The 14,028-nt window shown below is 40.4% G+C and overlaps 1 protein-coding gene across 1 annotated transcript in view; it reads right to left on the bottom strand.

Annotated features, from left to right (window-relative positions):
* Positions 1-2,764, bottom strand: part of ift140 (intraflagellar transport 140 homolog (Chlamydomonas)) — a gene marked incomplete at its 3' end in the record, with an annotated part of 88,350 nt that extends 85,586 nt beyond the window's left edge. The window contains exons 1-2 of the mRNA XM_080747512.1: positions 2,678-2,764; positions 1,757-1,921 (exon numbers count right to left, since the gene is read on the bottom strand). Of these exons, the coding sequence (XP_080603638.1) occupies positions 1,757-1,903 (147 nt within the window). The 5' untranslated portion in view covers positions 1,904-1,921; positions 2,678-2,764. The remainder of the gene's footprint in view (positions 1-1,756; positions 1,922-2,677) is intronic.
* Between the last annotated feature and the right edge of the window lie 11,264 nt (positions 2,765-14,028).

Here is a 14,028-nt window from a genome sequence, read left to right as displayed (position 1 = left end):
TCTCTGGACACGCACGTGCACACGCACGAAGCTTGCGGGGCTCATCAAAACATAACGTAAGTCAATGGTGGCACCAGCAACAGCTATAAATGTTATAAACCTTGGCCGCCCATGTGTTAATATGCTGGTGAAATTGGCTTGGCAATCCTTTCTGTTTTTATACTGTCATTAGTATCAACAAGCAACCCCCCTGGTTGCTTGTTTCTCTCTCAAAAACAAAACCTGGCAACATTGGGTGATGAGACTCAGAGAAGTGTTTATCTTAGCACAGGACGCTAAACAAGCAGGCTACAGTGGACACTCATGCTGCTCATGATTACATGCATTTATGTAGCGCAATATTTGGGATATGTGTGGCTGGCTACCAACAGGGAGGGAACATCGGAAAATCACTGTTGATAGCACGTAAAATAGACGATTCGCACGGGAAATAAAATAGACGCTTCTCGGACATTTTTAGCGCTTCTTCGGCAGCCTTTGCTATAGAGCACATAAAGCGTGTGCATTAATCTGGCCATTCTTTAGCATGATGTGAGTTTGTATGCCTTGTAGATCAGCTGTTTTCGACTAAACTCACGCAGCCAGCCACCAGTACACCACTCGCTGCTGTTCGTTGTGGGTGTGAGAGTCAGAGTGTGTGTGGAGGGAGGGAGGGACAGGGAGAGAGAGCGAGAGAGATAGACGGAACACTATAGCACCGTTCAGCTCGCATCGTTGCTTTTGTTCAGATGTACTGTAATGAGATGGAGTTATTTATTTGAGCGAACGGGTAATATCAATGCAAAGAGCGAGTTTTGGATCATCCTGGCACACAGTGAAATAAGTCCAAATCTGCAACATGTTTTCTTCATGAGTCTGTTAGCGTTAGCTTCGCTGCTGCTTTGTTTTGGTCAGCGCGCGTTGAGCCACATGTTGCGTACTGCGAATGCGTGTCATTTTTGATCGGCGGAAAACCGGAAATTACGTTAGGACCGGCCGGTCACCGATTGAGGCCGATTTTATATAATACCGGCCGATTTTCGATACCGGCCGATACCGATGTCCATCTCTAATTTAGAACTAAATGTTGCTCTCAAGAATGTTTTTCAGAATATTTTAAGCGAGAAATAGACAACGTAGTATCAGAAAATGGATTCTATCTAATCAGCACTTCCTTGTTTTCCAAGGCGACCGTGTCGCGCTGGGGGGACGCCAGCGCGACACTTGTGGAAAACTTCCAGCCGTCTGTAAACAAGGAAATACTTTGTTTTTTTTTTAGTTTTGAGTCGAATTATTAATTTTATTTAGTAGCCGGGTAATAAGCGGGATAATGAATGGCTACAGTATAACTGTCCTATATATGTTTATTGGGTTAGTTCAGTGTTTCTCAACCTTTTTTCTGCATGGGCACACGCACATGTCCCAAGAATCCATGGGCACACCAACATACTACGGGGGTGTAAATATCGTCACTGTCAGGAAGAAACCTTGTACCTAGTTTCAGATTTGTACATTTCTTCACAAAGTAAAGCCCTACTTCATCATACAAGGCTGTAGCACAACAGTAGTGAAAACAGCCGATCTACAAGCACACAACGCCTCGCACCGCGAGGCGTTGTGTGCTTGTAGATCGGCTGTTTTCACTAGTTTAAATCATTTTTAAAATGATAAATACAACACTGGCTTTCAAGCAGTTTCGAGGGGCACACTTGACCCTTCTCAGGGGCACACCAAAAGTCCCCAGGCACAGTGGTTGAGAAACACTGGGTTAGTTTACTTGTTGCAGGTAAAGGTCGATCTTGCCCCCGGTAGAAGGGTGGTTGGATGCTACAGCCAGGACGGGGTGAGTGGAGTGCCATGCCACCTGAGAAGGGACCCCACTGGACTCCGGGGCAGCAATGCGGTGGTCAAAGTAGACTGCCATGTCCCCAAGGGCCCTGCTCTGTTCATTAAAGAGAAGAGAAAAGATAGATACCTTTATTATCCCACGGGGGGAAATTCAGTCGCCCAGAGGCGGCACAGGAGTTAAGGATACAAGTTACAGGGAAGTATGAAAAAGAAAAAGTACTGTTGTGAACAGCGAGAAGAAAACAAAACGAGGAAGAAGTGTCAAGAAAATAATACTCACAAAAAGTAGCCTACAATGTTTATTATAGATTATTTATCCATAATCCAGATCATGGCACTGTCACAAGTTAACCAAAGTTCCATTCAAAAATACTATATATTAGTAATGAAAGGTGCACCATTCATTTGTAGTTAGATAATATTAAAGCTGGAAATCAAAATACATATTTTATATACATATACTCATCAACTTGCAGTACTTTCTGTCTCATACTGCATATATAGCCTATACTTTTGATATAAGAGAAGCAATGCCAACCAACAGGTTGGAACTGCTTATTAGCTTCACAGCTAATTATAAAATACTAGTAGCCAATAGCCAGGTTAGCTTTTTTTACTGGCTAAATGCATAGATATAGATCACTCGTGATAAGTTGTGAACTTGCCTACTGTATGTTCATCCGTGCGTTCACTATATTCATTATTAATGATGATAATCAACTAGCAAACGCTAATCCACTGATGCTTGGAGGGCCCTTAGCTACAGTAACATTAGCATTCCTCGCTAGCCAGCAATGCCATATAACGAAAACGAAGCATTCCTTGCGTCGGACTTGGAACCTTCACTTACCTGAAGACCTCCTTCACGGGTGTCGTGTTGTGAGTTATATGTTAAAGAAGAGGGAAAAGGTGCAGAACTGCTAAATGCTACTTTGTGTTGTCAAGCCTCCCCTGTGAGGAAAAAAGCGTCTCTTCTAGTTACCCCTGACAACTGGTCTGGAGGAGGAGCTACGGAAATGACCGAGGAGGACCCGAAGATGTTCAACTCTTGTTTACATGCCGAAAATGGTTCGTTCAACTAGTGGTTCTCAAACATTTTCATGTCAAGGACCCCCAAATTGAGAATGACACTTAATTAGCCCGCGGACCCCCATTTGAAAAGATATGCTAGGGACCCCCATATAAGAGAAGATTTTAGGGCTCTATAGGCAGTGATTCTCATTTCGCAACCATTTTAATTTCAAGGACCCCCCTATTTGACATGCATTAGTACATTTAATGGCATTCCTATCTCTGGGCCCACCATTTATTTATTAACGTAAAATCAAAGGGTTCATTTGTACACTCTCAGTTACATACCCATAAGGGTCCATTTGGTTCCTAACTATAATTTTGCTGGGGACCCCCTGAAACTCCCTTAAGGACCCCACGTTGAGAACCGGCGTGGCCAGCGATTCAGGGGCCGAAGCCAAGCTATGGTTAACTTAAACAGCAGGCAAAAAGGACATATAATTGCACAAGGATAAACTTAAAGTGCAAAGAAAAATCCCCAGTTGTCGTCAATTTCACCCAGCGCCACTTTAACCCCCACAGGCCCCAAACAATTTGTTGTGATTTCTTGGGTTTAAATCCTATTAGTAGACCTTGTATCTGAACTATACTGTCCTGTGTTTTTCCTATGCAAACTGCTAATAAAGTATTCAATCAATCAAAACAATGATTGGCATTAGGTTAAGTTTTCCCACCGATTTTAAAAATGAGAAAGCAGTACTGACGCCTCTCTTACATGAAGTTAATTAATAATGTACTTGCTAGCAATATAAAGTTTACAACCACTTTACCTTGTGACTTAAAGGACAACTTTGTTTTTTTACAACAAGGGTTCATATTTTAGATTGTAATTAGAGAAAAGAAAAAGTGAGTGTTAAAATATTTTCATTTGCTTCGTTCTATTGTTTTATTGCGTTTGCCGTGCTAAAATGTGGGGCAGGCGTACGCATGCAGGGGCATGCGTACGCATGGGGGCATGCGTACGCATGGGGGCATGCGTAAAGTGGCTAAATATGTCTTTTTAGACACAATAAGCCAGCAGTTTCTTTATTGCTATTTACAGTAACACTTCTAGCCCCCATAAGTCACATCCAAACATGAAAGGTTGCGTTGTATCTTGGGAATGGGCTTATTCTGTGTAAAAAGACATATTTAGCCACTTGTACGCATGCCCCCAACCACTGAAATAAGAATCTCTAAAACAATAGAAAGAAGTAAATGAAATAATCTTAACACTCATCTTTTATATTCTTTAATTACAATCTAAAATATGAACCCTTGTTGTAAAAAACTAAAGTTAATAATGTCAAGAAAAAAGTGAGCCCATCTTCAAAAAGATTTTATTGTTCAGTAGCAGACATTACCCAATGTTCCAGTTATATCACATGGGATGAGTAACATCTGTATTGTGTGTGTGTGTGTGTGTGTATGCATGTTCACAGGATGTCCTTTGTAAACAAACGACTACAGTGCAGAGATTTTCCTGTACAGGAAATGGTAAAAAAAAAAGAAGGACATCCTCAATACATACATTTTATTTTAGGATAATGGCATCCTCCTGAAATGTTTCATCTGATAGATGTGGGTGAACATCATGGATGTGTGAACACATTATGTGTACACACATAATGTAATATTTAACATGCAAACACAAAAACGTGCTCACGCATAAACATAGAGAAACAGACAGGCACACGCAAACGCACAGGTTGACCACATGTTCCAGGAAATGAATGCTACGATATGAATTGAGTGGGCCCGCACCTGCGGCCACCAGCTCTTATGCTGAAAGGACGTCCTTCAGTGTCAGGATCATGTCCATCCGCCTGGCCCCTCTGCCAGCTTACGTCCGGTGGGGAGGGGAGGGGAGGGGAGGGGTGGAATGGCATTCATCATCCTTAACCCACTACTCCAGTCCCCATGGGTTCCATGAGAACCAGGACCACGTGGCTTCTGTCCGCTAGTCAAACCGAATCTGCCCTGCATTTATGAGACTTATTTATTTTATTTTATTTATTTATTATCCCACTGAATATCGTCACTGTCGGGCAGAAACCTCGTATCTCCAAGTTTCAAATGTGTTAATCTTTTCGCAAAGCAAAGCCCTGCTTCATCATACAAGGCCGTCGCACAAAGGTAGTGAAAACAGCAGATCTACAAGCACACAACGCCTTGTAGATCGGCTGTTTTCACTAGTTTAAATCATTTTTAAAATGATAAATACAAAACAAATGGTTTTGGACATACAAGGTTTCCACCCGACAACGACGATATGTTTGTCCTTCATACTCATATACTGCATGGTAAAAAAAAAAAAGATATACCGGTATATCTACATCAATATGTCCATACACGGCCAAATATGTCCATGGCAAGACTTGGTTTTGTCCATGGCAAATTCTAGATAAGTCCCCAGGTTTTCTTCAGAATATGTATGACACTTATTTACTATGACACTATGGCATATTGGGAGTCCACTACTAGTGGTTCTCAAATGTTTTATTTGCAAGGACCCCCATAACACCGAGGGGCCTTTTCCACCGGCAAAGAACCGGTTCTGGTTCTTTCTCCCACCTATGGGATGAACCAGAGGCAAGAACGAGCCAAGGTTCCAATAAAGTTGAACCGGCACTGGTTCTGGAACCAAGGTTCTTTTGGTGGAAAAGGCCGCCTGAGTGTGTGCAAATGGAACCAAATTTGTACACTCTGTATTACAGACCTGTTATGGCCAAATAAAGTGAATATCGGGTGGCAAATTGAGTGCTGGCAAAGTGAGTTTAATGCAATCAGATGGGACTTTTCTGTTTTTTTTGCCACTCAGTAGGCATTGCTGCATAACTTCCGGGTGTGTTGATGATACCCTCTATATCAGTGTTTCTCAACCTTTTTTCTGCATGGGCACACTTTTCATGTCCCAAGAATCCATGGGCGTGTAAATATCGTCACTGTCGGGAAGAAACCTTGTATTTCCAATTTTCAAATTTGTATGTTTCTTCGCAAAGTAAAGCCCTGCTTCATCATACAAGGCTGTCGCACAACAGTAGTGAAAACAGCCGATCTACAAGCACACAACGCCTCGCACCGCGAGGCGTTGTGCGAGGCACACTTGACCCTTCTCAGGGGCACACCAAAGGTCCCCAGGCACAGTGGTTGAGAAACACTGCTCTATATGATCTCAAATATGATCTCAAATATTTGACAAAAGTGTCCACCACAAGCCAGCATGGCGACGACCACTGCTTGTGGATTTAGCGATTTGTAATGCAGACCCAGTGCTTGTGGATCCAGCTGTGTCTTCAGGCTCTTGTCAAGCATTACCAGGCTCTGCACATCCAAACTCCTGCAGTCTCCGTCGGCATCCCTATCAGCCACATGTGTGAATTATACAACAAAGACAAGTTTATTGTCTGGCAGCACTCCTCAATGTTCAACCATAGATATGTAGACGTAAATAGCATTGGCTGCTGCTGTTCATTGGCATGATGTGTAAGTGCGGCCCCCATACTGCCATTGCATGTACAGTATATGCCTGTTGAAGCAGGTGGTCTCTCCACACTCAAAATCATCATAACTCACTGAATTGTCAGGCAATTTTGAATCAACCGTGGTATGGTTTGTTACAAATGCCAGACATTATCACATGGGAAATTAATATAGAAATATCAAAACAATCACGCAATATTGTACTATTGCCTCGTCAAACAATGCAATTTTTATCCTTGGAGGGTAAAACTTTTTTTTGTAATGATTATCGGCCAATCGCGTCAGGGATGGACTTTATAGGACAGGAAATCCTGGATCCTCATCTATTTCCCAGCAATGGTCTCCCCAGCTGTGCATGGCTGTGGGCTGTCCATGTATGTATGTCTGTGTGTCTGTGTCTGTGGCTGTGTGTGTGTGTGTGTGTGTGTGTGTGTGTGTGTGTGTGTGTGTGTGTGTGTGTGTGTGTGTGTGTGTGTGTGTGTGTGTGTGTGTGTGTGTGTGTGCGCACGCGCGCGCACGCGCATGCGTACGTTTCAAGGGTGGAAGGGACATCCCTGACTGACGCACCAACTGCAGGTGCAACCTTAGGCCCACTTAAAGTTATGTATAACCGTATTCCTTACTAGGAATAACCAGGGGATTTCACCCTGTACTCTGATTAAACAGTAGGATGGTAATAGTTGTTAACATTTTATAACACCATATTAAACTGTAAAACCGAAACACCGTACAACCCTAATTGGTGTGCGGAACTCCAGTGGTGTAAAGTAACTAAGTACTTTTACTTAAGTACTGTACTTAAGTACAATTTTGAGGTATCTGTACTTTACTTGAGTATTTCCAATTTCTAATACTTTTACTTCTACTCCACTACATCTCGGATCCAAATATTGTACTTTTACTTCGCTACATATTTTGAAAACCTTAGCTACAAGTTACTTTGCAGTTATACATTATAATATAAAAAAACATATATTAACCACTTTAGCATTATTTTATCCCTTGGCTATTTGAAAATAGCCGATCTACAAGCTCACAACGCGTCGCGATGCGACGCGTTTTGAGCTTGTAGATCTGCTATTTTCAAACATTTTGTACTTTTACTTTTGGCACATTAAGTACATTTTGATGCCAATACTTTCATACTTTTACTCAAGTACATTTTGAATTCAGGACTTTTACTTGTAATGGAGTAGTTTTATATTGCTGTATTGATACCTTTACTTAAGTATAAAATGTGAGTACTTTTTACAACACTGCGGAACTCCCCAACAGGGGTCTGGAGGTCCTCCCCCCAAAACTTCTTAACAGATATATATTTTCCTGTGTTCTGTTGAATTTTGTGCATGTTTGATACTTGTATCAGGCTTGCTTTACTATAAAGCCTGCTATAGCAGGGGTACAATTTCAGCCTTAAAATGCCAAATGTAGGTGTACAGATTTGATGGCTGAAGCAAAGTAAGCCATCCTTAATAATGACTTATCATGTGGGAGTCCTCCCCCAGAAAATATTTAACATAGTAGTAATTGCCAATCATACTGGCGAATCCAGGAGCATTGACAAGCCTGCCCAATGAGCCTGGACAATTTGGCGAGTTGGATTTTTGGAGAAGTGACCGGTTACCCATATATAGATACTGTTATGTTTGTTCCATATCGTCTCTGTCGGATAGAAACATCATATGTATGGGTGGGTGACGTGACGTAACGTTTTCGCTGTTCTCGGTGTCAAACATGTATAAATAAAAAATATATTTGTCAAAAACCTTCTGAATATTGTGCAGGACATTAAGCTTTATGTGAACTTACTCAAGATTAAAACATTTCATTCCTCATTTCTTCAGAATCTTCAACCAAACATGGCAAAACTCATATGGTGTGACTGTCCTGACCTTGTTTCTCAAAGTGGGAACTTGAATAAAACTAAGAAAAAGAATTGCTAAAAATCATTTGAAAATGAATTTAGGCTAAAAAAAAATGTCTATTTTGAGCCTATATCTTTTCAAAGTCAAAGCATAATGTTTTCAGTCATTTCTGATCAAAAACATTTTGTCCCCCAACCCAAAATCATTTGGTGTGACACTAGTTTGGAAAAATTAAACAGGCAATTATTTGGACACCTATTGGCTAGAGAGGTCCTTCTTCTGTAAGGCTATTCAGCACTCCCAGCACAACTGCAAGACAGGTGTCTGAGGTGAGTTATGATTTTAACATTTTCATGAAATGCCATCTTGTTGAAACGTTGACAAACTCACCATTCTGGATGTCTTTTGGTGTGACACCTTTTCTTTAAAAAAAGCTTAAGTTATTTGAAGTTTTGGTCATATTTCCATGTAGATCTAGGCTGCTTTGTTATAGCTAGCATGCTGTTAGCATGCTAATGTGTACATAGTAGCCTCAAGGTAAACCTAAATGGAGAAAACAGTAATATGGTGTGACAGTGACACTTAATCATATGGTGTGACATGTCTGCTTGTCACACCATATGACTTGACTGTCACACCATATGATTTATACTGTATTTAACTACAGATATAACAACAAATAACAAAGTTCCATGTTTCTTTTGTACATTTAAACATTTGTTTTAAACATTTTTACATAAAATGTAATTTAGCTTCATTCAGTGATACTTCAAATTCATCAGACAGAGCAGAAACCCCTTCACAGAAACCTTAACATATTGTTTCAATCTAAACAATATTTTCTCTTTGTCTTAAACTATACATTGCATTTTCTTTTGTCAGCTGGAAAATGACAAGTGCTGAGAGAACGAGAAAGTACAGGGAGAAACTAAACAATGACCCAGCAAGGAGAGAGGAGCCAAAGGGGCGAGACTGCATTTTCTACGAAGAGCAGGAGGTTGTCTGTGGCATAGCAGAACCGCAACAAGGCAGCCGGTTTGCTACCCTCACCAAATACGACTGGCTGATGTACAATACAGTCTAAATGTATAATCTAATCTGATCTAATACTTTTGTACTTTCACTCACTGGACTGGACAGTGGACAGTGTTAAGGTAGGACCCGAGACAAAACTAGCGAAAATAGCTGATCTACAAGCTCTCAACACGTTGTGCTGCGAGAGCTTGTAGATCAGCTATTTTCGGAGTTGCGCAACCCAGCACTCTTTAGCTAGTGGAGATGTGGTGTAATGTCATGATTCCTAATTACATTTGTTCAACACAAAATGCTGTGTTCAAGTTCAGGAGACTTCGGAAAAAAGCAATTTACCTGAATGCTGAGTTCTGTTTCCACTAATTGGTGTTAATAAAATGTTGCATTCAATGCCTTGGCTCCAAGTGTGGCTATGCGCCTTATTGTCCCTTTAGGATCCTTCTGCCGTGGGCCGGCAGAAGACTTAGGTGTGCGTAGCATTCCTGTGCACATCCTCATCATCCATCTACTACTACAATTCTTTCTTATCCCATGTTAAAGCCCTACAATAATATCCTGTTCAGAAATATTAAGGCCATGTTATCCTGGGTAATTGTTTAATCAATCAGTAGTTCAGTTCAGTACTCACTAATAGGTAGGTTAAAACACAGTTTGCTTTGACACATGAAGATATGATCATACGGTGTGACACTAAATCATTTGGTGTGACATTCCAAATAGTGAGAAATCATACCTTTATTAATGATTAAACCAAAAAAATGTTTATGGATTACATAGAGAATATTATCAGGAAGAGTCACAAATATTTGTGTAATTTTAGAGAAAGTTTTGACAGAATACATTTAAAATATGTTGTAAGATCATGAACATGGGCCTCACACAGAGTGTCGATTATGAAAAAAATATACAGATATAATTAATTTTCAAAAAACTATAGTGGATCACTGGTTAGTTATGATAAAGGACTTTGATAAAGTGAGTAACTTAAGAAAGATGTATTCCATTTTCATTTTATGAACAATTATTTTCATGTCACACCATATGACGATTTTAGGCACAAGTACAACAAACTGCTGAATAAAGTCTGATTCCAATAAAATATCTAAAAACAAAATGTATTTCCATAAGGTTGAGAGTGAGTAGAACAAAAGTAAATAACTTTTATGCCTGCAATTTAATTTTTTTTTAAAAACACATTTTTTGGGGCGTCACGTCACTGACCCGTATATCTACTTTTTTTAGTCACAGTATTATATTGGTAGCCTGTATGGTCGCCTGTAGATGGAGCTGGTGAGCTTGAACTCCAGTCTCCCAAGTTTGGGGTTATTAGGGTTCACTATACCGGTTTGACCAGCAGATAGAAAAATCTGCGTCTGTGTGTTTCACAGTGTTCTGTATTTTTGTCACTGCAAAGTCTTGATATAAAAAGTCAACGACAGTAAAGAGTGTTCCTTTCTTGGAGTGAAGTTACCACACTTTGTTTTGATGGGTCGGTATTATAGAATATTTAAATGGATGATTTAGTTCATTTTTGTGAATTGGGGAAACAAGGGAGCCATCTGGTGGCGAAAGACTGTAATAGCAGTCTCTGATTGCATCAATTTAACAGCTGTCATCTCAGATCAGGTAAAGCATGTTAAAATGTATAAGAGGTAAAACCGTGTAGGCCTACTAGGGTATTTTGGGAGGCATAAACCATGGTTTAAAAATGTGGAGAAATGTATATCATTTGTATATCAGCACTGTGGGCAGAAACCAAACCTGTAATACCTGTGAAAAATATAATAGTGGTGTGTGTGTGTGTGTGTGTGTGTGTGTGTGTGTGTGCGTGTGCGTGTGCGTGTGCGTGCGCGTGCGCGTGCGCGCGTGTGTGTGTGTGTGCCCGCGCGCGCGTGTGTTAGGGATGGGATGATACACGATAAAAACACTCACGATAATCGTATCGTGGAGATTTCATTTTGTGATATCTTCCTCTGTAATGCACTGGGATAATGCACTTTTTAATTGCCGAGCTGCATATCCGGTACCACTTAAACCCTCTATAATTGGTAAAAGGTAGGCTACTTACTTATAATAATAACAAACTTACTTTATTATACTGTAGTGAAGTATGGCGGATAACAATAAGTGTTTTGCCATTGCATGGCAGGCACATTTAACTAGAATTTTAAGTGTGACTGCAGCTCACTAAGTGTGTGCATTAACATTTTAATTATTAGCATTTGTAGCAGGGCAGGGCTTACAAGGGGACGGGGCTTAGGTAATAAGTTCTTATTGGCCGTTTAAGTCCAGACACTGAGTTTCGAGAGGGTATCATGCTGCAAACTGGAGTTATGGATGTTTAAACTCAGCCAATAGGAAGACAGGGGGGCTTAAGTAATACGTCCCTCTTGGCCGTTTAAGTCCAGACACCAAGTTTCAAGAGTGTACCACCATGCTGTGAACTTGAGTTATGGATGTTTAAAGCCCAGCAAATAGGATTATAGAGGGGGCGGGGCTTAATTAAAGTTTAAATAACGTTGCTAGGCAAAATGCCAGAGTAATGTGGCGCAAATGTTCTTTTTTCTTTTTTCAGAGTCCCCCATTCTAAGTCAATGGGGTTTTTGGGCGTAGTTTTTTGCGAATGATGTCGCCATGCATGGTAACGTGGATCGGAAAGAAAAGTAATCCGTACGTTTTGATTCATATATTGCGGGGGTAGTGTAAATCGCGCGGCAGTTATTACATGCCGAAATTTGTGGGATCATTATTAACTAACTATAAGTATGGCGGATTACAATAAGTGTTTTGCCATTGCATGCCAGCTACACAGTGGCCATTTCCAAGTGTACATCTGACATTTCAAAATGTTCTAATATAAATCCATATAACATGGATTTGGTTTAGCTTGCTCTGAGTATGCTTTTGAGTACATTGGGTTGTGAAAGGCAAAATTGTGAAAGTGCTGCAGGTGTACGTTAACAACTTCCCCATAGGTACAATAGTAGGAGGTTTCCCTTGAGAAAGTAATGCAGGTGTACGTTAACAACTCCCCCATGAGTACAATCGTACAACAGTAAGAGTTTTCCATTGTGAAGCAGTAATTAGGAGCATCTGTGTGTTGTTTCGAAGGAGAATGAAGGTCTTGTTGTAGATGGAATGTGAAGAACTCCTGAAGAGTGACATTGCCTCTGGCAGAATTTGCATTAACATTCAGGATGGGATTGTCGATGCTGAAGCCAGCATCTCCATGTGGCAAGATCAAGAGATAGGCAGCTGGGTCAGACATAGGGTAGCGAAGAGAAAAGCCTGGTCAAGATATGAGGCAGAGACCGTTAAAGGAGGTGGGGCTGAATCGTGGAAGTTGTCTTCTTTTCACAGTGCGGTATCCCTGCTCCGTCGGTTGTGCTCGCAATAAACAACATATAAACTAAAGCATATTGATTCAGGCGATATTACACCTATTAAAAGCGAGTTAAGAGCTACAGCACTTCCACTAGAAATCTTGGAACCAAGCGGAAGTCATATCTTGGCCAGGGTGGACATAGGGTGGAGTGAATTGATCCCTTTATGCTCATATATGGGCATCATTCATTCTCCTCTAACAGGGTTTTCATTGTTTTTTACATTATTTCTCACAACGCACCATGTGAGCACCATATACGGGTTTGTAACATCACACAACGCACATGTGAGCACCATGTGAATACAGTCTTTAGTGTCTTTTAGGCCTGTGACTCTGGCTCCAGAAAATTTAGATACCCCTACCGGAGGTAGAACCAGACACAACATAGTTTTTCCTCATCTCTAAGGCCTCCCATACATGAAATGGATTCTTGTATACAAATATTTTACCGCAAAAGTGGTGAAATTGATATATAAATGTATACACCCCAAACTAAAAACAAGGCAAGTCCGATTCACAATGGAAGCTCTGAGAGGTTTAGAACTTGCCATACTTGAAGCCAGGACATCCCTCTACATCCTAGAAAAGACCAAATGTCAATATCTGAATTTAAATGGAAGATATAGTAATATGAACACATACCCACAATAGGCAGAAATGTAAATCTATGTAGAATACTTTCTTTACTTTCTAGTGACTCTGACATGGATTGCCATATCAACACACATGAGGGCTTGTTGGAAAGGTGTGACTCCACTGAATTCAACAAAATTCTGTAAAGGTAGCTTGTATACTCATGGAGTTATATCACTAAACGTATATGGTGTCCCAAATGAGGGGTAATGAAACTGTCCATATACAGTGTACAATATCACACTGATTAGTTTTATTTTCAATTCTCTTATCAAGGGTGGAAAATGTTTACAGATTACCTTGAGTAGAAGTTTGAGGAAAAGTATCATGTCCCAAAGTTGAGAAAGTCTGACATTTTATGCAACAATAGTGCAGGGAGAAATGGAGTTCTACAGTACTCAAATTATTTAGCAAACCTGGCTGAAGGAAACCGAGCTCCATCCATTTGATGCTCAAGAATATTATGCAGCATTATAATGCAGCATTTGTCTCCTTCTGTTCTATCTGAATATTATTGCCTACGTGGGCTTTTTCATAAACTGTAAAAAAGTAAATCATTGCAAATATTTTGGAATGTGAAAAGATGAGAAGGACCTTACCAAATCTGTTGAAAAGCTGAAGAGTGACCTAGCTAATAAAGTTTAATTTAGTTTAACCAGAATGAAGTGTGATCTACACACATTCAAAATCTATCACTTTTTTTGGGGGGGGGGGGGGGGGGGGGGAGGAAAGAAACAAGATCCATAATGTCAG

The sequence above is a fragment of the Nannobrachium achirus genome, assembly GCF_963921795.1.
Source record: "Nannobrachium achirus genome assembly, chromosome: 18".
NCBI lineage: Eukaryota > Metazoa > Chordata > Actinopteri > Myctophiformes > Myctophidae > Nannobrachium > Nannobrachium achirus.
Note: the sequence above shows the minus strand (reverse complement) of the source record. Positions and strands in the feature narration are given on the sequence as shown.